At 41.3% G+C, this 25,741-nt stretch overlaps 1 protein-coding gene across 2 annotated transcripts in view; it reads right to left on the bottom strand.

Annotated features, from left to right (window-relative positions):
- Window positions 1-589: 589 nt before the first annotated feature.
- Window positions 590-25,741, bottom strand: part of il1rapl1a (interleukin 1 receptor accessory protein-like 1a) — a 170,218-nt gene continuing 145,066 nt past the window's right edge. The window contains exons 7-12 of one of the 2 annotated variants that reach the window (XM_034128401.1): window positions 17,435-17,567; window positions 13,029-13,174; window positions 9,090-9,236; window positions 5,434-5,604; window positions 3,337-3,381; window positions 590-2,794 (exon numbers count right to left, since the gene is read on the bottom strand). In XM_034128401.1, the coding sequence (XP_033984292.1) occupies window positions 2,073-2,794; window positions 3,337-3,381; window positions 5,434-5,604; window positions 9,090-9,236; window positions 13,029-13,174; window positions 17,435-17,567 (1,364 nt within the window). In that variant the 3' untranslated portion in view covers window positions 590-2,072. The remainder of the gene's footprint in view (window positions 2,795-3,336; window positions 3,382-5,433; window positions 5,605-9,089; window positions 9,237-13,028; window positions 13,175-17,434; window positions 17,568-25,741) is intronic. The other variant, XM_034128402.1, reaches the window with a different exon arrangement.

The raw sequence follows: 25,741 nt of genomic DNA, 5'->3' as shown, positions 1-25,741 counted from the left end.
ACAGTAAGGGCACACAATCCAAATATCAACCTGTAAATTAGCATAATATGTCCTCTTTTTATAAACTAAATATCTCATTATTTATTGTTTGCAAAGCACATGTGACTATCTCCCTGTAGCGGTATGTTTGGGGTTTCGGAATTGAAGTGAAATTATATTTTGAGTCTGCCTTAAAACACTATTAATTTGTCAGCTTGCAGTAATCATTCTTCCTGTTCATAAAAGCCATTCAAATATCCCTTCCTGAAGTGCTTCTAACTGTAAGTGATGTTACTAATATGATGCTTCAGTAGTATTTAGACAAATCAAATGAGTATCTACTATCTGTTCACAGCAGCTTAGTTTGGAAACACTGAGAGAAAACACGTAGAGATACTAAAAAACCAGGCTCTTGATTTGATTAATACAGACTGTCACAAAATAAGTAATGAAGAGCGATGAATATGCCATTAATCTGACTATTACTGTAGAGTTTTAGAGAGTAAGTACGTGACGCAGATGTTAAGAATTTCTGCAAAGAAATGGTCAGAGTTGGACACAAAAAAAAAAACATCCAAAAGGAAATCAATGTTTTTAATGTGCAGTGAGAAAGTAAGGGCAACTGATAATGATTGTGTTTCTATAAAGATAGACATTTCTTTCCAAGTGAAAATCGTGTTTATATATTTATATAAATATCTATATTATATATAGAATACATATCTATTTGCTATGCATACTCAAAAATCACACCTTCAAATATATTTAAAAAGTCTTTCAAAACACAAATGTATTCTTTTCTTTCCTTAAACATGAACTATCCATAGGACCCAAAGTAATTATCAGGATGGGAATAATATTATGTTTTACAAACCAAAACATTGAAAATGCTTTACTTTTGAATCTAGAACAGTAGAGGACATTTTTTTTTCATGTGGGACTCAAAAGCCACCTCCACCTCTTTACAAACCAGGAACCACATTGCAAGTGTACAAAACCAGCATAACACTTTATACACAAATCCCCTTCCTGTGCTAGATGAAATGCAAATAAGTATGACTTCTCAAGCAAACTCTTTTCTGTTATAAAAATAGATTTCTTTTTTAAAATAATCTACAGATTTCCTTTTAAGGTGAGGCATTTCACTATCACTCTAAAACAGCAAGGCTGTTTGTTTCAATAGAAAATATGAAGCTTTAGAGAGAGATCTGCCAGTCTGTCCGTCCGTCTGATTGGAGAGGACTAGCCCCGCCCCCCAATCGCTCGTCCGTTTCGGTCCCACAGGACGGTTTATTTTTGCCAGCTCCTTCTTTTTGCATATTCTAAGATTTTTTAAAAGAGAGTTTCCTTTCAAACTAGATACACCTTTTACAGGTAAACAAAAAGAAGTTTCAGCTCATTGACGCTCCTGAAATGTCCAGGCAATTTCCAAAAGTGTTAAAAATGTTCTCTTAACCTACACAAAGATTTAAAAACAAACAAAACATAACAGCGCAGGTACATGACATACTGGCTTTCCAAACAAGCGTGTTGAGATAAGATTAAAAAAACTAACTAAAAAGAGGTAAACAATAACAAATATACAAATCTGTATAACAAGTTAAAGCAAAGTCCTACAGTAGAGAAGGCAACAAACATGATTGAATTAAACAAACGAAAGAACAAAAACAGGAAAACACTGATGCTACAAATAAATCGAAATATATGTACAAGACCCTGTTTTCCTTTGTTTGTGTGTATGCACATTTGTGTGTGTGTGTGAATGCGAGTGTGTGCACAATTGCCATAGAGTGTAAGTTCTTTAATGTGAAGTTCTTGCAAGTCCGTATCTTGCTCCTAGATGAAACAGTGTTTTCATTATACCTCCTGTAGTTCCACATAGAAAACATCCTTTGTAACAGAGGTGCTGTCCACTTGCAAAAGAACAAGGGGAAACTGTTCAAAAACGTCATGTAGCTCCATCGCTTGCTGCCAACGCTTGGAACCAGATGGATCCAAAAGACCTTGCTCCGTTATCACGACCATAAACTGAGTTCCTCCCAGACTGAGCCTCTCCTCGCCTGGCTCCTCCTGCATCTGGCGCCCGTTCATCACTACCAGATGACGCTGGAGATGCTGGTTTCTCTCGGCAGCAGGGGCAGCATGGCGTTGTTGGCGTGCGCCTCCTCCAGGCTGTGCTCCCGGCTCTTCCCCGGAGGCCTCTGTCCGTTCAGCAGTGTCAGTGGGATGTTGCAGTAGGTGTGCTGGTTCCCCAGGGAGGAGAGAGGTGGCAGGGTCCCTCCTGGGGGTAAGTCATACTCGTAGCTGCGGTAGTAGTGTTTCTGCCTCATCGTGGTGTGGTAGGTGTTGTGGAAAGTGGATCGCAGCTCGGGGTGGGCGGTCGCCATGGCCGTGGAGGTGGCCGCCGCCATGGAGATAGCAGAGACGGTCTGCAGCTCTCCGAAGGGGCCCTGCTCGCTGACGTCCAGCGCCGGCTCGTGGCTGAGCATGGGCTCTGTGCGCCTGAACGGCATCTCGTACTGCAGCTGCTTCCAGAACTTGGAGTTGAGCTTGTTGCTCTTGGGGCCGCGCCACTTGATGACGGTGAGGGTTTTGATGGTGTGTTTGAGGGCCTCCACCTCCTGGTAGTTCATGATGCCGCGCAGCTCGGCGCACTCGATCAGGATGACTTTTATCTCTCCGGTCGCCAGCATGTTGCGCAGCCGCGTCTCCAGCTCAAAGATGCTCCAGCCTCGCCGCACCACGTAGTTGGGCGTCATGACGATAATGAGGCGCTTGCTTTGGTCCACGCAGCGAGCCACGTCCTCTATGTAGGCTGCGGGGAAAGAGGTGAGGAAGAAAAGGAACATGAATAAGAAATAAGAGCGGATACATATTTGAATAATGTACATTCAGGATGTCTTTTAGCTAATATGATTAAAAGAGGACAAGACCACAACACTTAACAATGATGGATGAACATACAGCGTTAGACACAAAACACAAGACATTGACAATCTACTGTCCAGTATTTGATCAAATAACAGTCTAAAGTTCATAGAGGAAGATGTAAGGACTACTGTATATGTGAATGCATACATACATATCTAAAAGCATGGTGTTTGTTTTGGTGCAATCTAAAGTATTATTCTAAGTATTGTAATATTACAATACTGAAGGGCAGACCCACAGATTAAGCTAAGCTCTGCACTGAATGGTTCTAGATTGGAGGGGAAATGATTGATAAAGTGCACAGTCTGTAGGATTGGGTTGATTTTATTCTACTGAACTTGGCCGGATATTTCAGATCACACCTACATCCTAGGGGCAGGTCAATGACAGCGGCTGATACAAGAGGAAAAGACTGAAGGCGAGTACCTCCAAAGAGTCGTGTTTCATCCTGGTAATGCTCATGGGTGAGACCTAAACATAAACATTTTAACATTTAGGTCACAGGCAGAACACAGTACAGACAAAGAAACATGCTCAACAAAGTTGTAAAAGTAGCTGCATCTCCTCTCGCTCGTCCTTCTTTACTTCACATATGATTAATCACATACCATGTTTCACTGATTGGACATTCATCTACAATGAGTTTGCTTGGCACTGATGCTAGCGGCAATTTTCTTTTGATTAAAGGAAAGAGGCGGCGGGGCTCAGAGCCTTCGCACATTTCCCACTGATGTTTAATTCTATCTGGACCAAGTGAGATGTGTTTGCGTTTTATCTGGTCCACATGAAGCCTACAGTACAAACACAGCATTACTACTAAGCAGAGCACACTGTGTACCACTGGCACAGAGAGACTACTAAGCAGGGTTAGCACGCAAGAGGATATGTTCACACAGAATTTTCATGGATTTATTAATGCATGGAAAAACTAGTACGATGGTAAATTTGTTTAATATCTCAGCCACACGATATACAATATTCCCAAGTTTGGCGGACATAACATCAGAATAGCCATAGTGTGAAAAACTTTTATCCGCTACTTTAATCCAGAGAGGATACAAAAAAGATTCTTGTCCATAGTATTTGACTTAATATTGACTTTTTCTTCTTCTCTTTTTTGGACATTTTGAATAATATGCCACTCATTACTTGCGCTAATGTAATTGAATCTGCACAAACAGTACAAAACATTCAAACACAAGACAGAGACAGTGAGAAACAGAACAGAAGACACACGACAAACATGTATTGTAAACTAATGAAGTTAACTTATCCATTATCATGCCTTCTTATACTCTACTTCCTGCCTAATCACTCACTTGCATCAATCTAAATTTTTTTACAAAAGCTACACCAAAGATACAGCTCAGCGTGTGTCCTGAACTGCAGATCAATCCGTTCATTCAGGCATTGATCTGTTTGAGGGTGATTCAATTTCACACACACCAGACCTACCATTATTTATACCAATATTAAACTATTTCGACAGCTGGAATACCTCACAAGAAGCCATCATTAACAGCAGTGCTCCATACACTCTCTCTACTAGAATTGTTTCCAGGCATATCATAACACACACCAGCTGCCATTTCCTTCTGTCATGTCTATCTGCAATTGTATCACCTATGCTTAATCCATCCATAGCCAGTTTATCAGGAATCAGCCTTTTTAAAAAAAAAGTATATCAAACTAGTAACAGGCAGCCATTATTCTGATACCTCCACCACATTTATTTCTCACAGCATAATCTTGCAATTCATTTCTGACCTTCTCAGCCTCTGCATCCATTCCCAATGTTTATGCTATTTATTCCCCAAGGTCGATTTAACTCAAGAACCCGTTTTCTAGCTGGATTATATTTCAGCTTCCTGCAGGGATCCGGATCTACCTACAATCTCTCTCTCTCTATGCCAGTCTATCTGACATCACTATTTATACTCATATTCACACTCTGGAAAAGTTAAACCTGCTGTATGTCATTCTAAATCTACACTTTGCATCAAGACTCCTTCAGCCAATACTAGAATAATAGTCAATACAAAAAGTCGAGGTGTGACACCAAGACCTCACCTCACAAACGCGCTCTTTTTTACCGAAACATGGAAAATGGCTTCGAGATTTTGGTTTCTCAAGAATTTGAACTTAATCCAGTATACCTTGAAAAAAAATCCCCAAGCTTCAGATACGCCCACCTCCAAGATTTTTTTAACGCTGCTGTGTGGACGCTCCGTTACACGACATGACACTATTTCTGCCTTTGAAACGCCTTGACTTCGTCTTATACAATCACCCTCTTTCCTTCTTCCTCACAATCATCTTCCACATCCTATACTTCCTAATTTTGTTAAATCTCATATTGTGGTGTCATGGTCCAAGCACCTGAATGATAAAGTGTACCAAATGTGCCACACACTGCAGCAGCTACAGTACACAATCAACTGTACATTCCCTCACCATCCAATAGAATATGACACAAGTACACATGTGTGCAGGCATGTAAACAGAGACAGTCGCTGCTCTTACTTCCTGTTGGAATGAGGTCTCGATCTGGGATGAAGAGTTTGTAGCCGTAATGTTTCTCCAGGACATCGGGGAGGATCTCCAGGGCGAAGCGCTCCTCCTCTCTGGTCTCCTGACTCCACTGGTCAGGGTCCACTTTGGTGTAGGACAAGTACGCATCGTAGTCTTTGTTTTCTGTATACAAAAACAGGGAGTGGATTATAAAAAGGTGTTTTAAATACAGTGACATCCAAGCTCACAAATCATGATATCCCAGGACTCCTCGCGGCACAGTCGAAGACGTGTAATCACAAACCTGAACATTACACCCTTATTTGATTGAAACTATCTCATTCATAATCCATGCAGGTGTTATAGCAATTTAATTTAGCTTTGGCTCAAATTTCAAAGCAATTTCAATTAGAAAAAAAACTTAACCCAATCATCTTCACAAATTAACTTTGGGCTTGAAATCTCATCTGCGTAGCACAATTTGAAGCCTGTATCAAATTAAATAATTCATCACCATCATTTAGTTTATTAAAGCCACCGCTTGTTTTAATTACATTTGTTGAATTATAAACTATTATCAAGTAATCATTTTCAGATAATTCTGCCAGAAATTAAACTAACTCTTGTCAAGTATGACAGTATTTGATGGTAATTTCCTCAAAGATTATACTAAATTGTTCTATTTTAGCAGTAAGTCAGTATTCAAATGATGGAGAAGAAATTCATCTTTTTATGAATATGTTGTAGTTCAGTACATTTGACATATTCTACAGACTGACTTTACACTACAGTAAAAATGACTTTCATACAGGACAAAATAATGATTGTTTTTTTACTTCACTGCATTGGTTCCTCAAGTACTGTACTGACGTTTTTTTTTAACTTTACTTAAAGTGGACCTATCATGCTATATTTGAAGGCATATTTATACTTTTTTTTTTTTAAATACCAAACAGATCATGCATTTTAGCCATGCCTCATTTCCCTCTATTTGAAATTGTTTAGCTCTGTTTTTGCAAGGGCTGATTCAGTGAGAACAGCACCATCTACTGGCCTGGCATATGTACTACAGCGTCTCCAGCGCTTTCGAACGGCAATGGCCGTGGCTGTCTCCTCCTGATTGGTGGAGTTGGCCCAATAGCCGTAGCGCCACTGTCCTGACGTCAGGACAGTGTTCAAATCTGGATCAGTTTTTATCAGATCCGTTGCAGCCCCTTTTTTAGAGATTTGGGTATAGAGGAAAATAGAGAGGGTTGTGTTTTCTGACACTTGGTGAGTCCCCTGGAACACCGGGGACACATATTCATGTATAAAAGACGTACAAAAGTGCATTTTGCATGATAGGTCCCCTTTAAGTATTTCCATTACATACTACTGTACCTATACTTCTACTCCAATTCATTCCACAACAGGGAATATTGCCCTTTTTACTCCATTACATTTATTTAACACTCTTAACACTTACTAGTAACATCATGTATATATAAAAACACATGATATACTTCATTGATATGATGCAGTACTGTACTACTTTTAAACCCAGTATTTTACAAAGTCTCTAAAATGTGCTCCACAGTGACACACTACAAGTTTAAAATACTCTTAATTGTGAAAAGTATAATATTCTACAATAATAACAGTCTGTGATAGAGCCATTTTCATGTACTTTTACAGTAAGGTAAACACTTTAATGTAATAGTGTTACCTGTAATGGAGTATTTTAAGAACATATTAGTGTTACTTTTACTAAAATGAAGAACTGACTACTTCTTCCCCTTTGATTGGTTCACATTGTCTGTCCTGCACTGAACACAAAGTTTGTTTTCATGCAACACACCAACACACTGATATTTTACTTTTCTGTAAACTGCTGCTTTAACAATTCTCGACTCTTCAGAGAGGGCTTTCTTCAGACCATAGATTCAGGAATTTGCTCCCCTTTAGCCACAGGGGTGTTAGTGAAGTCGGCCACTGATGTTAGGCTCGTTGCAGTTCATTAGTTCACGTTCCAGTTCACCATTTCTCTCTGGATCTGACTTTCCTCACGTTGAAACAGAAAAAAACACTTCTCCCAAATGCAGTTGCATCCTTATTTTGAAACATTGTGGCCTACATAACAAAATCCAGCCGCACACTGACGGTACACAAGAGCATTAGTTCAGGGGTTGTCCATTTATCTTTGGCTATATGGCGAATATAGGAAACAAATTGGGGTAGATACAAGAATACCCAAATCAAGACGCAGGCAATATCATTTCCTCCACCTCGAAATGATTTCCCAGAAGACAGTGGCAAAGATCTGAACAGGCAGAAAATAGAAGATGGGGGAAAAAAAACACTACTGGTGACATATTCAGTGAGTCCTAGTCATTACGCTTTGCAGAAACAGGATTGTGGGCCAGCCAAAAAGGGAAGAGGGTTTTTTTACAGAAACCCTTTGAGGAGCTTGCGCAGCTTTGAAACTCTCTGGAAAGGCCAGGACTGCGCTCGATGGGATCCAAACATCAAACGACGCTTTCAAATTAGCAACCAGCCTCAAATTAACCACCTAGCAAACTTGGAAAATCAAAAACAGCTTGTATCTGCGGTTCCCTGACGGTATGACTTAATCATGTGGAAGTTTGAATCAACAAAACAGCGTGTAATAGATAATTCATGCTCCTGTGGAAACAATACAATGATTCGAGTTTGGGTTCAGTCTTTCTAGAATTCTTGAAAAAAAGGCAACAAAGCAAAGCCAAAAGGGAAAAAGTCTGGGGCGCAAACAGAGGGATCGTTAACTGCAGCAAAAGTTAACTATGTTCAGGAGAGAAAACAGAAAGTTGCCCCGCAATTTCAGACTGTTTACGGCCCCATTTGTCTCTCAGGAAAGCAGCTCGGAGCCTGCCCGGTCCCCCTGTCCCGCTATCTGGCCTTCGACAGCAGAGGGTGGGCATCATCCCATGACATATTGAGACTGATCTCTTTTTAAATGGGCAACAAATTGAAAATCTGTCTCCTCTCTTCCCTATGCAGCCATTGCGGCAACACGCACGCACGCACGCACGCACACACGCACGCACGCGCGCGCACGCACGCACGCACTCACACACACACACACACACACACACACACACACACACACACACACACACAACACACACACACACACACACACACACACACACACACACACACACACACACACACACACACACACACACACACACACACACACACACACACACACACACACACACACACACACACACACACACACACACACACACACACACACACACACACACACACACACACACACACACACACACACACACACACACACATTCACGTGTACCTCTACACCAACAGTTGAGGAAGAGGAAATGGGCTGCTGTCACTGAGATAGGAGACGACATTTGTATCTAGCGGGGAGTCTGTTATGGAGAGAGGCTCTGACAGAACACACACACACACACACACAACACACACATTACATCTCATGCACATGGATAAACAAACAGGACATAATCACATCCATGGAAACAAACCCAAACAGGCACATACACAATCATCTATGCACGCTTGACATCGAATTTGGGATAAGAGAAAGGCCTGGACATTTTTTTTTTTGCAGGTCTTCAGATAGAAACTGAGTTGATGTTTGTGTTGCCTTTCACTTTCTTTACCTCCATCAACATCCTCGCTGCCAAACTGCCTCCGATAGAAAAGCATCAGCTCGATCTTGTAGCATTTGTAGAGGGAGATGAGGAAGATGAGAAGCAGCAGGATCGCTCCCAGCCCTCCTGCCAGCTCCACCGTGTACATGAGCTCTGCTGAAGACACACAGACCAGAACATATTTCAAAACTGCTGAGACAGTGGAGGCACGGTGTGGTGAACACCGCTACGTCTTCTGAATACACAAAAACAGGCTATTGACTAGGCAGGTTGAACCCACAGATTCTTTATTCCACATGTCCCTGTGAAAGACGCAACATTAGGCACTTTATGGGACGCATTTACATTTGATGAAAGGTTTGGCAATCATCAGTATTTTCAGAGCGAAGCAGCATCATTCTTCAAAGAGGGGGAAGAGACACACACGGCTCAGGATGACTTTGGGAAAAAAGATGAGAGTGCACAGTGCAGGGAGAGATTGAGAGATTGGGTTCATTTCTTTGGAGCAGCGACACAGCTCTGCACTTTGTCTGTCGTCCATTCTGTGACTTGAGACAATTGTGGACATGGATGAAGGCATTTTCAAAACAAGAGGCTCCACTTCTCTCTCTCTCCATCATACACACCCCCCCCCCCCCCCGCCCTCTTTTCTCCCCCTTTATCTCCACATTCATTTATCTTCTCGATTATCTCCTCTCTATCCCCTCAGAGGCCTGGCTCGGGGGAAAGATGAGTTATGTTGTTTATGAAAGCAGCATTTACCTGGTTGGCCCAGCGAGAGCAGGTTCACCTTATATCTGTCACTGTGGACTGGAGCAATGCACGGCTGCCATGGCAACCGCTATGCAGCTTCTATATTATCTCAGATTATGTGCACTGCAAATGTACACAGGCGCACCTTCCCATTTATCTCATTGACATAAGATATCTGCTCTAGTTCTCAATGTCAGCGTTTTATATCAGTGATTGTCTTTTTTGTACAAGCTAGTGATACCTAATTACTTTCAATATGATATCGCCTATTTAAAGAAAAAGGATAACATATTTGAGAGAAATATAAGGCATGGTGGTATGAAGAAAATCCAATATCACAACATTTTTTACCAAATACTTCAATATAAATATTTTATACGATATTGTAGGTTTGAGAATTTATGCTTTGCAATAATAATTTTGATAAATAATCATTGACAAGCAGATTTATTTGGCAATAAGCGGGTAAAGGCAAATAAAATAAGAGCTAAAACAAGCTGGGATTTAAAAAAAATGTCATCACTTTACTTTAATGCAGCTTTTAAAATAAAAAAGACCCTTATTTGATACTACCATATCTAAAATGTAATACCATATCTAGTCTCATATGACAACATCAATATTATATTGCAATATTGCCCAGACCTACAGTAGTTGTCACACCCCAAGCTTACACCTAAAAGATTGATTGTATATTTTTTCAATTTAAGGCGCAATGTTGCATTCATAATACCACTATCTGCTCTGTGCAATAAATATGAAACGACAGCCAGAAATGTAGCTTAGCTATCTTAGCTTTAAGACTGGAGATGTGGAAACAGCTGGCTCTGTCATAGGGCAACAATTCTGCCTACCAGCACATTTAAAGCTCACTTATTTAAAAGTTATGATTTTTTCTGTGCCCAAACCAAGGGGTACAAATGTCACAATACGGATTTATTTGGGGTGACATGCCTCACTATGACTTCCTGGATTCTTAGAAGTCGAGTCCTGTGAGAAGTTACATTTTCCTGCCTTCATGCAAAGCAACGCTTACTGGTTGCTATAGCTTCATTTGACCATGAAGATATTAGAGTGGTATCCATGTTCTTATCCAGCTTATCCAAGAGCATCCCTGAAATGTCATATAGTCCTAATATCCTACAATATATCATGAATACATTTGGCTTTGTAAAATTCACTTTTTGACCTTCCCTCATATTTTGAACATTTTTAACTAGTTCAAATCAAATCAAGTTTTATTTATATAGCACATTTTTAAAATGATTTTTGGTCGAGCCAAAGTGCTGTACATGCAATAAAAACACTTTACTATAGCAAACAGAAGACAACAAATTACAACAGCAAAAATAAAAATCACACACAGGGAAATGTCAGGAGTCGTGCTCCGCTCTGACTAGAAGGCCAGAGAGAAGAAGTGAGTCTTAAGTTTAGATTTAAAAACCCCTAGGGTCTGGGCCGACCTCACATGGAGGGGCAGAGTGTTCCAGAGCCTAGGGCCAGCTGCTGCGAAGACTCGGTGCCCTCGGGTTTTGAGCCTGGTCTTGGGCACTATCAGCAGCAGCTGGTCAGCAGACCTTAAAGCTCTGGCTGGGGTGTAGCGATGGAGGAGTTCTGCTAAATAAGCCGGAGCCAGCCCATTTAGTGCTTTAAAAACAAATAAAAGGAGTAGATATTTCACTGACTACTACGTTCCTCTGCCTTTTTTATTTCTCGCACTCTTCAGATATGAAAGTGAAGGCAGCCCTGCAGCACAGACATTCACAAACCTGCTGCAGGGCTTATGACTGATGCATTCTGGGAGGGGAAACATGAAATAAACATCAGAATAACGTGTGAGACACAGAGAGAAAGTCTTTCTTAGCATTCCTCTCCTTGCCGCTTTGAAAGAGAGTTAAATGAAGCTGTCTGGAGTCTACAAAGACACTCAAAAGGAATTGGGCCATCTACAAAAGACGGTCAGAGAGACAGAGATTAAAGCGGGGAGACAGACAGATAAAGACTTAAAATGTAATTGTATGCTGAACTTATTGGCCTGTTGGGAAAAGCTGAGGACCAATTTGATGTTTAAACAGCCATCAAATTACCTCTCTTTGCAGGGTGACAACCAGTGCATGAAAAGAGCTTCAGACAAGTCATGCCAGAGAGCCAAAAACGCTACGCAGCTGCTGGAGCTCACGTGGGAAGGAACAGCGCGACCAAATGGAGCTCAAGCACAGAGCATTAACACACACATGGAGGGATAAAGAGATACAAAATGGACAACAAAAACGAAGCCTGTGTGAAGATGGCAGTGAGGAGTTTGGGTTGTGAAGTGAATGTCCTCTTTGTCTTAAAACAGGACATTTTAAAGATGTCCCTTGGACTTTGAGTAACTGGGATGAACATTCCTCACTGTATTCTGACTTTTTATAGACTAGTTGGCGATAAAAATGATAGTCAACACCAGCTCTACTTTGAATTGAGCGCTTTTGAAACTGAACAGTTGTTTAACAATGAGCTGAAATATGCGAAAGTGATTTGTAGGGCGGAGGAACACTGCAGTCGGGTGATCATTCTCTGCGGTAGTGTTGCCGCAGGTGACAGATTCCACATTACACATAGTCATTATTGCTATAAAATGTTGATTAAAGCTTTTACACTCAATTAAGCAGCAACTGCTAATCAGCCAACATTTGTTCACAGTCTTTTGTAAGATTAGTGGCAGTAGATCAGTCTGTAGGGACTTGGCTTGGGAACTGAAGGGTTGCCAGTTGAAAACCATGCCTCTACGCACTGACACTTCTCCTTTAAATGCACGTGTTTGTGCATATCTGTTTTCCTATGCATGTGTTTTTTTAAAAAGTGAAAGAAGTGAAAAGCTGAATTTCCCCTTGGGGATTAATAAAGATTCATCTGCTTCTTAGTGGGGATCCTAGAGCTACCAAATATATCAGGCTGATATTTGGGTATATGTGGAAAAAATATATTCATAAGACTAGAATATTCCCATTTTGATGAAATGTTGCTGGCAGGCTTTGCATACTTCACTCATCATAAAGCTTTAATGAAGAGTTGGAACGAGCTGATACAGAATATCTATGATAGTGTCAGACATTGAAGGAACAAGATGACTTTTTAAACCTTTAAGCCACACACAGGGAAATGAATGTGTACATATGGTGTTAGGGGGTTAAAGCTCCTCACTGCCCTTACCTCGTCTGAAGAGCTGGATGGTAGCTTGGTGACGGCCGTTACCATTTTCCACAAAACAGGAATAATTTCCCAGGTCCTCCTCCTCCAATGAGTCAATAGTCAAAGATATGGACACTTCCTGCTCTCCAAGATGCTCCTTGACAACCCTGCAAGATAAACCATCAACACTTACAAGCAGCAACGCTTCTCTGAAGGACTATGTCGGGAAACAGGAGACGAGAATAATACAAGAACACTCTGAATATACAAGAACATATAATCAGTGCGAGTGTGAAAATGTCAGCAGCATGTGTGTGACGGGGGCCTGAAGAGTAGAGAACCGGAGCAGCACTCACACAACATATTCAGCCGCGATGGTCGAGCCATAAAACGGCTATAAGCAGCACATTTCTGTATCTCCATGAACCCCCCCCCCCCCCCCCTTACAGTAAGTACTTTAAGGTATGTTCACTTCTTCTCTCTGTACTCATAACATATGAGAAATGAAAATCAATAAGGGCTCTTCCAACGGAGAACGTGGGGGGTTGAAATCAAATAATGGCGATCAGAAGAAAATCTTTTTATAGCGGCTGCCATGGTAACGGCGAGGAGGAGAGAAAGTAATATTCCATAAAGTAAATGAGTGTCCCCCGTTGGGCTGGTTGAGCCTGATGGAGGAGAGAATTGGGAGATAATGCTTCCTCATACCTTAGACGCACTACTTAGCCCACTTCTGCAGCACCCTCAGCACAAATTACACTTTGGAGGAAACAAAAGATCTCCTCTGTTTGTATGCGTGTGTGTGTGTGTGCAGGTATCGTCTATGGTATTTTAATAACGGCTGCGATTAGAAGCAGGAGTGGGATGAGAAAAGTGTGTGTTTGAGTGTGTAGGGGTTTAATGACTCTCAAGCTTCTCTCGCCTTCGAGTCGATAAACCGCACATACGGACAGCTTGTTGGGGAAGATTTGGCATCAGTAATTGAAAGTGTATCCTGGGCTTTGCGTGGAGAGGCTGATGATATATTTGTAGTTTCAGCTGAGTTTGTTGTGCAATGGGGTTGGTTGGTGGGGGGGGGATGTAGGCACGGGAATAATTCATATCTCTCCAGGGAGTGGTGGGTACTTTGAAGCCTCCAGTTTCACATTATCCCACTGGATGAGGCAACGCAGCTCTCGCTCGCCATACAACCTGACGGATAATGACCACGGCTGTTCACACCTGAGCCTCAGAACGAGGGGCTCAAGTTAGAGGAGGTGGATAACAAGGTCCAGGTGAAGCACAGACACATATGGGAGCTGAATGATCCCACATAACACACACAGTTGGGCTGAAGAGGGAATTTAAACTATGCTGTGTATCGCCGCGAGATGTTCCATCCATGCAATTCTTTGTAAAACTAAAAAATACTTTCTTCAGGGTGATTGAGTTTATCGATATGGAGTTAGTCGAACCGCTGCAGGCATTTTATTCTTCTCAATATTCTCTCTCCCTTCCTCATGAGCAGAACCTCAGTCTTTGCAACTTATTCAATCCTTGTGTACAGTAAACTGAACGCACACCTGCAAAACAACAACTGAATCGGGTCAATAACATATTGACCACCCTTTTTTTTGTAATTTGCTGAGCCAGATTTGTTTTGCTAATTTATTCATCTCTGCATGCTATGCTAATGTCCAGTCATCCGTGCTATGATAACAACAATAGCCCTGTCCCGGTGGCACAAATGAGAATTTATGGGCTCGGGCTACCATTGCAATCAACTCCACTGAATCAATATGCTCAGGGTTGGGTTAATGAATGCATGCAGAGACTCTGAACCCAAGGTATGGATGCTCGTCTGTGAGCTTGAGTTTGGCTGCTGATCCATTAGTAATATAGTAATATAAGTGTGTGAAGGAGAGAGGTAACATGCCTACTGTAACATTTAAAAGAGACACTGCAGGGTAGCACACATTTGTTCATGCTTAGTTTCTCCTTCCCTTTCTCGCCTGTCTTTTCCAGCTCCATACAGTATGTCTGGCTGTCTTTGTGGAAATAAAACCCCATTGCACCGGCTGTATGTGAAGAAGCTCAGGGTGGCAGCATCAGCAACAGAGAGCGGATGATCAAATACATTATTGATCCGCTGCATGAAATATCGGTATGAATTATTGAGAGATAACCCCTCGGCTGGTGAGTGGGGGAATCCTGTTGTCAGGTAGTAATGGAGGCAGACAGAGGCAGAGGACAGGAGAGCTGCACTCCTTTCTGTTGCATTCTTATATGAATGCATAAGCAAACTCACTATCACAGATGTGTCTTCTTTACTTTCCTCCTAAGTGACTTCTCCCATATTTCTTACTATATCCAATTCTATTCCGTCTGCTCTCCCTCCGCTCCCCTCCTACTCCCTGTGGCCCATCTGCATGCCGCTATAGGTGGGTGCAGCGAGGGAGATAGCGACAGTGGCGGCGGTGTGAAAAATGGCGGTTGTTAACCATCTGACAGGGCTGTCTCCCCAGAGCTGCAGCCTTTCCAAACAGCCCTAATGGGAAACACGCACATGGACCGGGAGAATGGACTTGTTTAAATGTGTTACACCACTAGGAGGGAGAAACATGGAAATGGGCTTGTTTTAAATGTCTTACGGCTGTGAAAGTGAGGCTTGCTGGGCACATTTTACAATGTTACATCTAAAAGGAGACAGCAAGAGAGGGCACGTTAGAGAAGCTGCTCTTTTAAGACAAGCTTAACATTTAGAGCATTAATCCTGGGTGCAAAATGTTAGAAAACACTGCATACAAGCTGGACTTGTACAATATTGTGGTGGGTAGAGAAAAGCGAGGGTGCATCCTGTTCTGGAGCTGATAAACAACAGCTTTAAGTTAAACAATCTTGCCATGGAAATTAATTGTTGGACAATTGGTTCAACTTAAATTTGAGAAATATACAATAGAATTGACATGGATACTTCTTGATTGATTGTAAAAAGTCCAGATTTCCTTCTCTTTTTTAGTGGAAAGTTAACTCTGCAATACTGGGAGACAAGCTACTTAAAAACTGGCAATGTCTAACTGAATGTCATATTGATGACTTTCTTTATTAAATGTTTATGTTTTTAAATATTTAATAAGATGTATTATTGATTGAACTAACAATTGAATACGGCTGTGGCTCAGTGGATAGAGTGCTGGACTTTGAATCAGGGGGTAGCAAGTTCGAGTCCCACTGCAGTCGTTGTGTCCCTGGGCAAGACACTTCACCCCAAATTGCTCCTGTGGGGATTGTCCACAGTACTCAATGTATGTAAGTCACTTTGGATAAAAGCGTCTAACAAATGACATGTAATGTAATACAATATAATTTTTTTTTAACAAATTGAATGCATAATAAAATATTACATTTTTGGGAAAATCGTGAGAGAGAATAAGAGAGCCACACCATCAGCTATGACAGAAAATAAATCAAATAAAGCCAATAACTTAAAATGACAGAACTATATCCGCTACCATTCAGCAGTGACTTGAAACTAGCGTGCGTTAAATAATCCATCATAACACACAATTCACCACCTGCATTCATTGTCATATTTCTGTCAGAACTTGTGATGCTGATGCACACAAGGACTGGTCTCTTTGTTTTCGCACAGAAGGACGCTCAAACGACCCTGAATCGAGTCAGCTGCAGAACAATACACTTTATAATGAAAGACAAAAGCAAGGTTTTCTTTTCTCAATGTACAGGTTTGCAGGTTTTCTTTGGTCTCGTGGCTTGAATTTGGACGGCATAGCTGGTAAATGCATTGAGGCATGGGACAAATAATCAATATTAAACTGCAGTACAATAGCCTTGGTACCAATACTGAAGTATGTTGTAATGATAACCATTCATTGTTTTGTGTCACGGAAATGTTTGAGATAAAAGCACTTTAAACAGCACTTAATAAATAGTATTACTTCTGTTGTTGAAATATGAGTTTCCCATGTCAGAGATGTGTGTTCCCTCCGCATTCACACACATGTTGTGATGTATAATAGATAATAAACCTGCTTGGTGCATGATGTATTCAGTTCCATTGTTACTGAGCACAATATGGCATATTATAAGTGATCCTGTTTTCATTGCTTGCTATTGCATTTCCACGACAACATCATTTAAACAAATATAATAAAAAGTGTCAGAAATGAAGGAATAATAATAATTTAAACAAGCTTTAAGTACCTGCACGATTGTACAACAGCTAAACAAATGGAAGCCAGCGGGTGCTTAGTAGGCAGCACATCAATCTCTGGAAAATGGTTGGTTTAGTGTACGCAATTTGGAGTTAATGGACTAAAACATGCAAAACCATTGGTATCCTGTTTTAATATTTTCCAGTGAATCTCTCTACATCTGCTATTAATTCCTCATTAGCGTCATGTCATGTGAAATCAATTCCAGCTTACTTGCTCTCGCTTTCCTGGATCCTCTCTTCGTCCAAGTCTTCTATGAACTTCTCTCCCTTCATCCAGTAGATGATCGGGTTGGCGTCCCCGCTGTAGCCGAAAAACGCCCGGCAGGTCAGGTTCAGAGCATTTCCTACGAAGACAAGGAGACGATAGGCTGTCATGCTTGATGGCTTTTTAAAAAGGTGTGTGTTTCATGTGCACGGACCAAAACAGAGTGAACCATATCATATCTGCACCTTCAAAGTGAGAGACATCAACAGAGACATCTTGTTGGTGAAATGTGGCATGTAATGTGTGTATCAATCACATTTATAGCTCACACACACACACACACACACACACACACACACACACACACACACACACACACACACACACACACACACACACACACACACACACACACACACACACACACACACACACACACACACACACACACACACACACACACACACACACACACACACACACACACACACACACACACAGGGGGACTGTGCAGCTATGATTAAAACAGGAAGTCTTGTATTCAACAAGTCAAGAACAACTTGAATTGTTTTGATTTGCTCACGTCACTAGTACACAAACACAGTAAGGTATACTAATCTGAAAGTAAACATTAATGAACACACGAGGGCACTCAAGAGCTTCCCAACCCCCCCTCCATGCACTCTGTGTGCATCCGAGAGCAAAAGGAAGTGAGAGGAGGCTGAGAATAATGTTATTTTATTTAGAGCTGCTGCTGAGTATGAAGAAAGGTCAGGGGTCAACAACGTCAGTTTGCTGAGAGATGATATGTGGAAGGTATTGTTACTGGGAAAAAAGACAGGGCCTTCTTCTGTAAATTGATGGATTATCTGTTGGGTTCAACAGGGAGGGCAAGTATCCAGATGGAAGAAAGAGACACCTTATGCCCCAAATCCAGAAACGTTTCTCTTGACTTTTTGTGGTATTTTTTGAGACATATTGAGCTCATTTTCAGGTTCATATCTGTATGTAGTGCCTCTACTGTGACATGTCTCCATGCTTTAATGTTCAAAAAGCTCTTTATTTTTCTCATACTGCCTGTGCTGCAGCACCTCTTTTCACCCTCTGTCTGAAACCAGAGCCCAGTCTGCTCTGATTGGTTAGCTGGATGGCTTTTTTGTGATTCGTCAACAAACAGTTTTATGATGTTTGGCCCCTTAACCTATCGTGTACTGTACAATGTGTTGGATCGCTAGGCAATAGAAGCACACGTGTTACGTAGTGATGTCACTATGTTACAGAAGTAAACAAAGTAGTCCAATGGAGGCGTTTCTAGCAGGGGGGAGAGAAACTCCCACTGGAGGAAACTTTAGGATTTGAGCTTTTGCAGAACATTGACATGCACAAAAAAACCTATATAACAAGAAAGGCCAAACCCCGAAAAGCACAACAAGGCCTCTATAAAGGAAATTAATGAGCTGGTGGTTCAAAGTGAAACATGGTAATGCTACATGTAACACTGATGGGAGCAGATTACCGTTTGCATAGAGACACGACCTTCAGTGTCCATGAACTCTGCATGTATTAGGCTGCTTAGCGTAAAGACAGAGCACTGTTGGCGTACATGTTTACTTGGCATTCCTCTGAAGTGGCATTCTCAGAAGGCCTGCGGTGCAGCAATCACATGCGGCTGCCTCTCAGGGAACCGCACATCAACATGTAAACAACGCACAGATGAGGGAGGCTCATCATGCAGCACGTGCTGCAAACTGCATGGTGGAGGCCGCTCTCCTCTGGGGAGCGCTGATGCTGTGTCTGGCTGCGAGGCATGTGATTGGAGAAAACACCGGGAGCAAAGGCATGGCAGGGATGGAGGTGAAGGAGATGCTTTTCACTGTTTCACAGCAGGATTTATGTGCAGGAGTGCAAGGTAAACGGTACTGGTATGGGGCATGTATTCATTAATCCTTCTTGTGACAGCACCATGGACAGCTCCCCAGTCTACTGCAGGGAATAAAAGGCAATTTACAGCCCCTAAATATACCTATGTTTGAGTCAAATTCTCTCTAATATTGTCATGACAAGTATTCATTGCAAGACTGTTCTATTGCATTGAACATTTCCTTTCTCTCAGATGATATTGAGCCTTATTCACCTCCCAGAACTCCTTTCTCTCAGATGCTCTAGCTGTGACCAGTGGACATATGTCTCAGAGCAAAACAGGCACGCTTCTTTTTTGTATTTGTTTGAACTAAGGGCATGTATCTTCTGTGCTCCATCTTCCCACAACCCAATGCCACAGCTTCAAACGATTTCAGTAGGTCACTCGCCGCACAAGGAAAGTTTTAAGGCGTGCAGCAAAGGAGGATGGGAGGACGCACAGGAATGAACCGGCGCTACTGTCTTCAAGGAGCAGTGGCTGACATTTTCAAAGTTCAACAGCTACTCTCTGCTTGGTATTTGTGCACAGCCGCGCTCGACAAAGGCTACACTCGGTACCTACAAAATAGTAACCTCCTGCGTGTGATTACACACATACAAAGGTTAAGGGGCAGCGGTATTCAACTGCAAAGTCACACTTAATCATATGTGTAGCGGACATTAAAAAGAACTATACTGTGCAAAGTACATATTGTACATCTGCGTGTCTCTTTGTGTGAGATTGATTCAGCATTTCCCTTTTGTATCTGTTTGTAAATCCCCTCATGCTGTTAGTTTACCCCACAGATCAATTGCAAACTAGGAATGTCATGCTGTCGGGAGCCGCTGCCTGCAGAGGAAGTCTCCGCTGAGCTCCCTGGGAATCACAGGAAATTGTTGAAGGACTCATGCTGTTTTATTCTAATCCAAGTGCAGCACTCCCCAAAACTCACTCACAGCCACTTTTCTTACTTTTTCTACAAACACCAGTGGGCTTGATTCACCTGCATTATCACCATCATGGTCACGGATTCAGTATGAAAGCTGGTTGCAAGACTGTTGCCATCATTTAAAAAAAAGTGTCTCCCCTAAAAGGATTAGTTAAACTAGAGTGGCACACACATATTTATTTATTTTCTTATTTTAAGCACAAAACGAACACATTACAAGGCAAGAATGGCAATTTCTACACACAGGTGAGGCTCAAACACTTAGTTTTATAATAGGTTCAGGCCCGCGTCACACTGCCCCGAAATTAACACCCGATGGACACACGATAAAGGAAATGTTCAAATTCGGCTCTGATCGTAACAACATCGGGCCATTCGTGAGGGCATCTTAAGCCATCGTATGACCGCCGGTGGAGTTTCTCAGGCTCCGGCAGCAACTTCGTAAGGCACTCGTGAGGGCATCTTGTCTTCGTGTTATCATCGGTGCCATCGGGCATTCGCCCTCACTCTGATCGGGGCGAATGCCCGATGGCACCGATGATAAGAAGATGCCCTCACGATGGCCTTACGAAGGGCAAAATTGACACACGAATTCAACACGAAAATGAACCTTCGCAAGGTCCTTCGGCAATCTTTTGGCATGCCAAAGAAGTTGCTGTCGGAGCCTGAGAAACTCCACCGGCGGTCATACGATGGCTTAAGATGCCCCCACGAATGGCCCGATGTTCCTACGATCAGAGCCGAATTTGAACATTTCCTTTATCGTGTGTCCATCGGGTTGTTTTATTGCACAACAAAATCATGTAAACATATTATGTAAATAACCCAATTTGTGTTCTGTGAAACTGAAAAGGATATAATATATTATTTTGAAGGCGAGTTGACAGGAAGTTGTTGTTGCTATGGAAACAACATTACGGAGAAAACGTAATATCTTCTATATATAAAGACGGATAAAGTAAAGAACAAAGTCTGAAAATATCAGTACAGTATCATAGTACTTTAACATAATTGATTTTGTTACTTTCGTTGCAGTTGTATGTCTTAAATGTAATGTAAATGCTGCCTTCGTTTGTGGTTCGGGGGCCATCTTCGGGCGAAATTCACAATTCCGTATTCGTGTGTCCATCGGGTGTCAACGTCGGGACAGTGTGATGCGGGCTTTACTGTTTACTCAACTACCGTGCAAGTCATTTTAGATTTGTAGCTCTGATAAGATAATCTAATAAGATGTACAAGTATTATTTGTAACACAAAGAGGTGCATTAGTAGCCGTTTTGGAGATTTCCTTCACATAATCAAATCAAATCAAATCAGGTTTTATTTATAAAGCACATTTAAAAGCGATTTTTGGTCGAGCCAAAGTGCTGTACATGTAATAAAAACACATTACTACAAATCACAATAAACGACAATAAACGACAATAAATTACAACAGATATATCTTAAAAACAAAATAAAAATAAAACACACGGAAAAGTCAGGAGTCGTACATAAAACAATCTTCATCATCAAATGGAGTTTACTCTTGTCATTGATCTGTAGATGTAGATGTATTTCTCTAAGCCCTCTACAGACTTAAGCGTTGGCTCAAATGTTAAAGATTGAAAGCCTATTCTTGGAATAAAGCGATGAAGAATGAAGGAGAAGAGATTTCCAACCAACATACTGTAGACAAGGGGTCTTTAATAGAGAACGTTACTGTTACATTATTGAAGAAGAAGAAGAAGAAGATTCAACTTATTGTCATTACGTAGTACAGGCACTATGTAACGAAACGGTTTTCGGCTCCAGAGCAACTACAAATAAACCTTGATTTAAAGTTGTTTTGCCAAACTGCAAGTTACCAGGGCCAAATGCTTCCTTTCCACTGTTCACATAACAAAGACCAAGTAATTCAAGATGTTTTGTCAAGTTTAACAGAAATAAAATAAAATAAAACGTGCAGCAAGGCTGAATGCTAGCTGTATTATTCATGGTTTCCATGGTCACCACGTCATCCGCCTACACTAAACCTTCTTCCAGCTCTATAAACAGCCTTTCTTTGTATTACTCCAAAAACATTCCATTTTAATAACGCAGAGGTAATTTAAAAAGGCCCTATTATATCCCCCCCCCCGCCCGCCAACACATTGTACGTGATTGGCTAAGGGGCGGGACATCTCTAAGCGGTTGACCTATCACAACAGTGCCGGCCGAATAACCAATCAGAGCAGACGGGGCTCTGTTTTCAGACAGTGCAGCACAGGCAGTATGAGAAAAAGAAAGACCTTGTTGAACATTTCGGCATGGAAACATTTCACAGTAGAGACACAGAATACTAATATGAACCTGAACATGAGCATATGATGTCCTCTTTCATTTAATACCTATACATTATATACATCATGGGTCTACAGCTCCAGTTTAAGTGGACGAGGGTTCAAATGTGTTTGCAATGCTGTTGACAAAAAGATGACAAATATTAGCCCTGATTAATATCTGGCATGGCTCTGTCATTAGCCTCTGAGCCAGCAAACAACTAGGATGTCAAGCCGCTTAAAGTTTGAGCAGATGGTGGGAAGACTATTAACCAGGACTGAAACAATGAGGTGAATCATTTGCACACTATCAAGTTAAAGCTTTTTAAATCTGTTCTCTCCTGCTGTCAAACCCACCAGCAGTGTCGTTATTATGATCCATTATTATGCCTGAGCAGATTGTAACCCTTGGTATATCACAAGAAGGGTGTGTGTGTTGACTTGAACTGATCTTGAGGGTTAATTATTACCAAAATGTTATTGTTTCTAAATGGGTATGGGCACAGACAGACCCCAGACCAGGCTGCAATCAGTGCTAATGATGTGAGCGCGTGTGTGTGTGTGTGTGTGTGTGTGTGTGTGTGTGTGTGTGTGTGTGTGTGCATTTTCTAGGAGTACAAGGGTCCATCCATGACCACCTTGGGCACCATAAAAGAAGAAACACATACACCTTTAAAAACCTGGGTGATTAAAGGGCTTACCAATTAATTTTGAAAAAAAGTACGTTTCACATAAAAGGATGACGGAGGTAGAGGAAAGCCAGAGAAAGTGAAATGATGACCCCGGGCTTCGGAGAGGCTTTTCAGAGAATAAAAAACCAAAAGAAAAAGTGAAAGATGTGCTCCAGCACTATATTCACATTAGAGTGAGGCTTGCTTCACCCTGCTAGGATCACTTATGTCGGAGGCTGCAGTAATAGTTACATGTTTTCGTAAAATGTAATAGAAACATTTTTAATTTGGTAGCTACTCTAAAATAATGGGAACATTACGAGTTTCTTGGCTTTTTTCTTTTCAGCAGTAGTTATTTTCTGAACGCATCATCCTCTTGACAAGCCTATATCCACCAAAAAGGGCCAGGTGAAAACTCAAATAACTCTTTCTGTAGTCAGCACAATACTCCATGAAACAACAACATGTCAAACTGTTTATAAAACACCCTTTACAGTCACTGTGACGTTTCCAGTGCGAATGCTACACTCGCTGCGTCCAAAAGTAGTTCAACCATTTCATCTGCAGTACATACTGTATGACACTACTAATTATTTGGCTTTTCAAAGCTGTTAAGCATTCGGAGTGTTAGGGAGATGTAATCCAACACTGACGATATGTTACTGTTCGAGAGAAACATATCACAATGAGCCACCTTTTAAAAATATATATATTTGTAGGATTGCAACCAAAAAATACATGTTAAAGTTTATATATGAAATAGTATGTGTTGTTTTACATACAAAGGATATATTAATGGATATAACCTAAATGTAGTTGTTTTGCTATCCTCATGGTGGTTTTGTCATGATAATCCTTGGTACAAATATAATATTTGGACATCCTCATTAACAATTGAAAGAAAACAAATGTGGAAAACATGCCTTCAATACACTGTTAGCAAAACAAGCCTTGGCATAATATGATTTCACAGACTGCCAGCAATATTGTTTTACATTTACATTGATAGGTATCTCCTTGGCCCTCTCTCTGAGGATAATGTGCGACCACTCTTTTGGTCAAAACCCAAAAATTCGAGTCCATCACCGTGTCATTTTTAGAAGTTCACAAATAAATGTGCCATTTCAAGACTTGGCAAGATGTGGTGTGAAAAAGATCCCCCGCTGCCTGAATGTGCGCCTTGCACAGCACAAGAGCGTGATTAAGTGTTTCCATGAGTGTGTGTCTCTTTGTGTGCGCACGTCTTTGTGTTGTTTCTGCCTTCACGTATGCGTGGGTGTGGAACAAATCCATGTAATCTGAGTGATTGACATCCTCCACGCGGCTGAGAGTTGGTCACGGCGCCTGATGGAAATTAGACGTAAGATCCACCCTTTCTCTTATTCCTGCCCAGCGTCTTTCAGGTGTTTTTACCAACTTCCACACTGAGTGCAACTCTGGTCCTGAAATAGCCACATACTGAATACTTTGATCATTTGTTAGGATACATCTTAAAAGTAGGATGCACAGGGGAGTCTAAATTGCATAGAAACTCAAATTCCCATCACCATTGTAATCCCTGCACTTAAGGCCTTAAAAAACACCTTTCTCAGAGTAGGCTTCTTTCATTGGCCTCTGAGAAAATCTGAAATAAGAGTTTTCATATTTTAAGACAAATGGGTACGAAATTCGAATTTGTCTGGAACCTCCTAATGCTTTTTAAATTCTATGGGTTATCAATGGGTTTTAATAGTTGTTTATTTAAAACAATTGGCCAAATCATGTCCGATACACATTTTGTGTAATAGATTCAAATGTATTAGCGCATTCTTCTTTTGGGAGAATGAACAGTCCAATTTGTTTAATACTGAGTGAAGAAGCAGCTTCAACGGAACATTCTACATCAGCTATTTGTTGTTTTGGCTGCTGGAAATCCGACCAAAGCAGAAAAGTCAGCTTACAAATGTGTCTGGCTTCCAGGCAAATGTATTCTTGCACTGGCTATTAAACCTCATGAATTTGAAACAGAACTTTATTCAACAGTTAGCCCGGCTCTGTCCAAAGGAAAACTAAATCGACCAGCACCTCCAAAGTTCGCTATTACAGATCGGATGTAACTTGATTTTCGGGCACAGTGACTTCCTGGAGTCACACTGTAAGGTTAGCAGGCAGGAAATGCACAATTGTTTTTTATCAAGGCAGTAAAGATTTGATCTAAGGTGTTCATTCTTGAGGTCCACAGGTGAAGATTGTGTTGAGCCAGACTTTTCAGGTTGATGCCAGATAAGGATATAATCACATCGTGCTGAACCATATAAAACACCACTATTGAAAAAAATTAGGGCTGTCAAGTTAACGCGTTAACGCAAAAAAAAATTAACGCCACTAATTATTTTAACGCGATTAACGCATGTGTATTTTTTGTCCTCGCCGCCCCGTAGTTTCAGAGCGCATCGAGTTTAAAATACCATCTACAAGCTGATGCTTACAGCCCCGCTCCTGCCGCCCGCTTGT

This window comes from Trematomus bernacchii, unplaced genomic scaffold (assembly GCF_902827165.1).
Source record: "Trematomus bernacchii unplaced genomic scaffold, fTreBer1.1, whole genome shotgun sequence".
Taxonomy (NCBI): Eukaryota; Metazoa; Chordata; class Actinopteri; order Perciformes; family Nototheniidae; genus Trematomus; species Trematomus bernacchii.
This window is presented reverse-complemented; position numbering and strand designations above follow the sequence as displayed.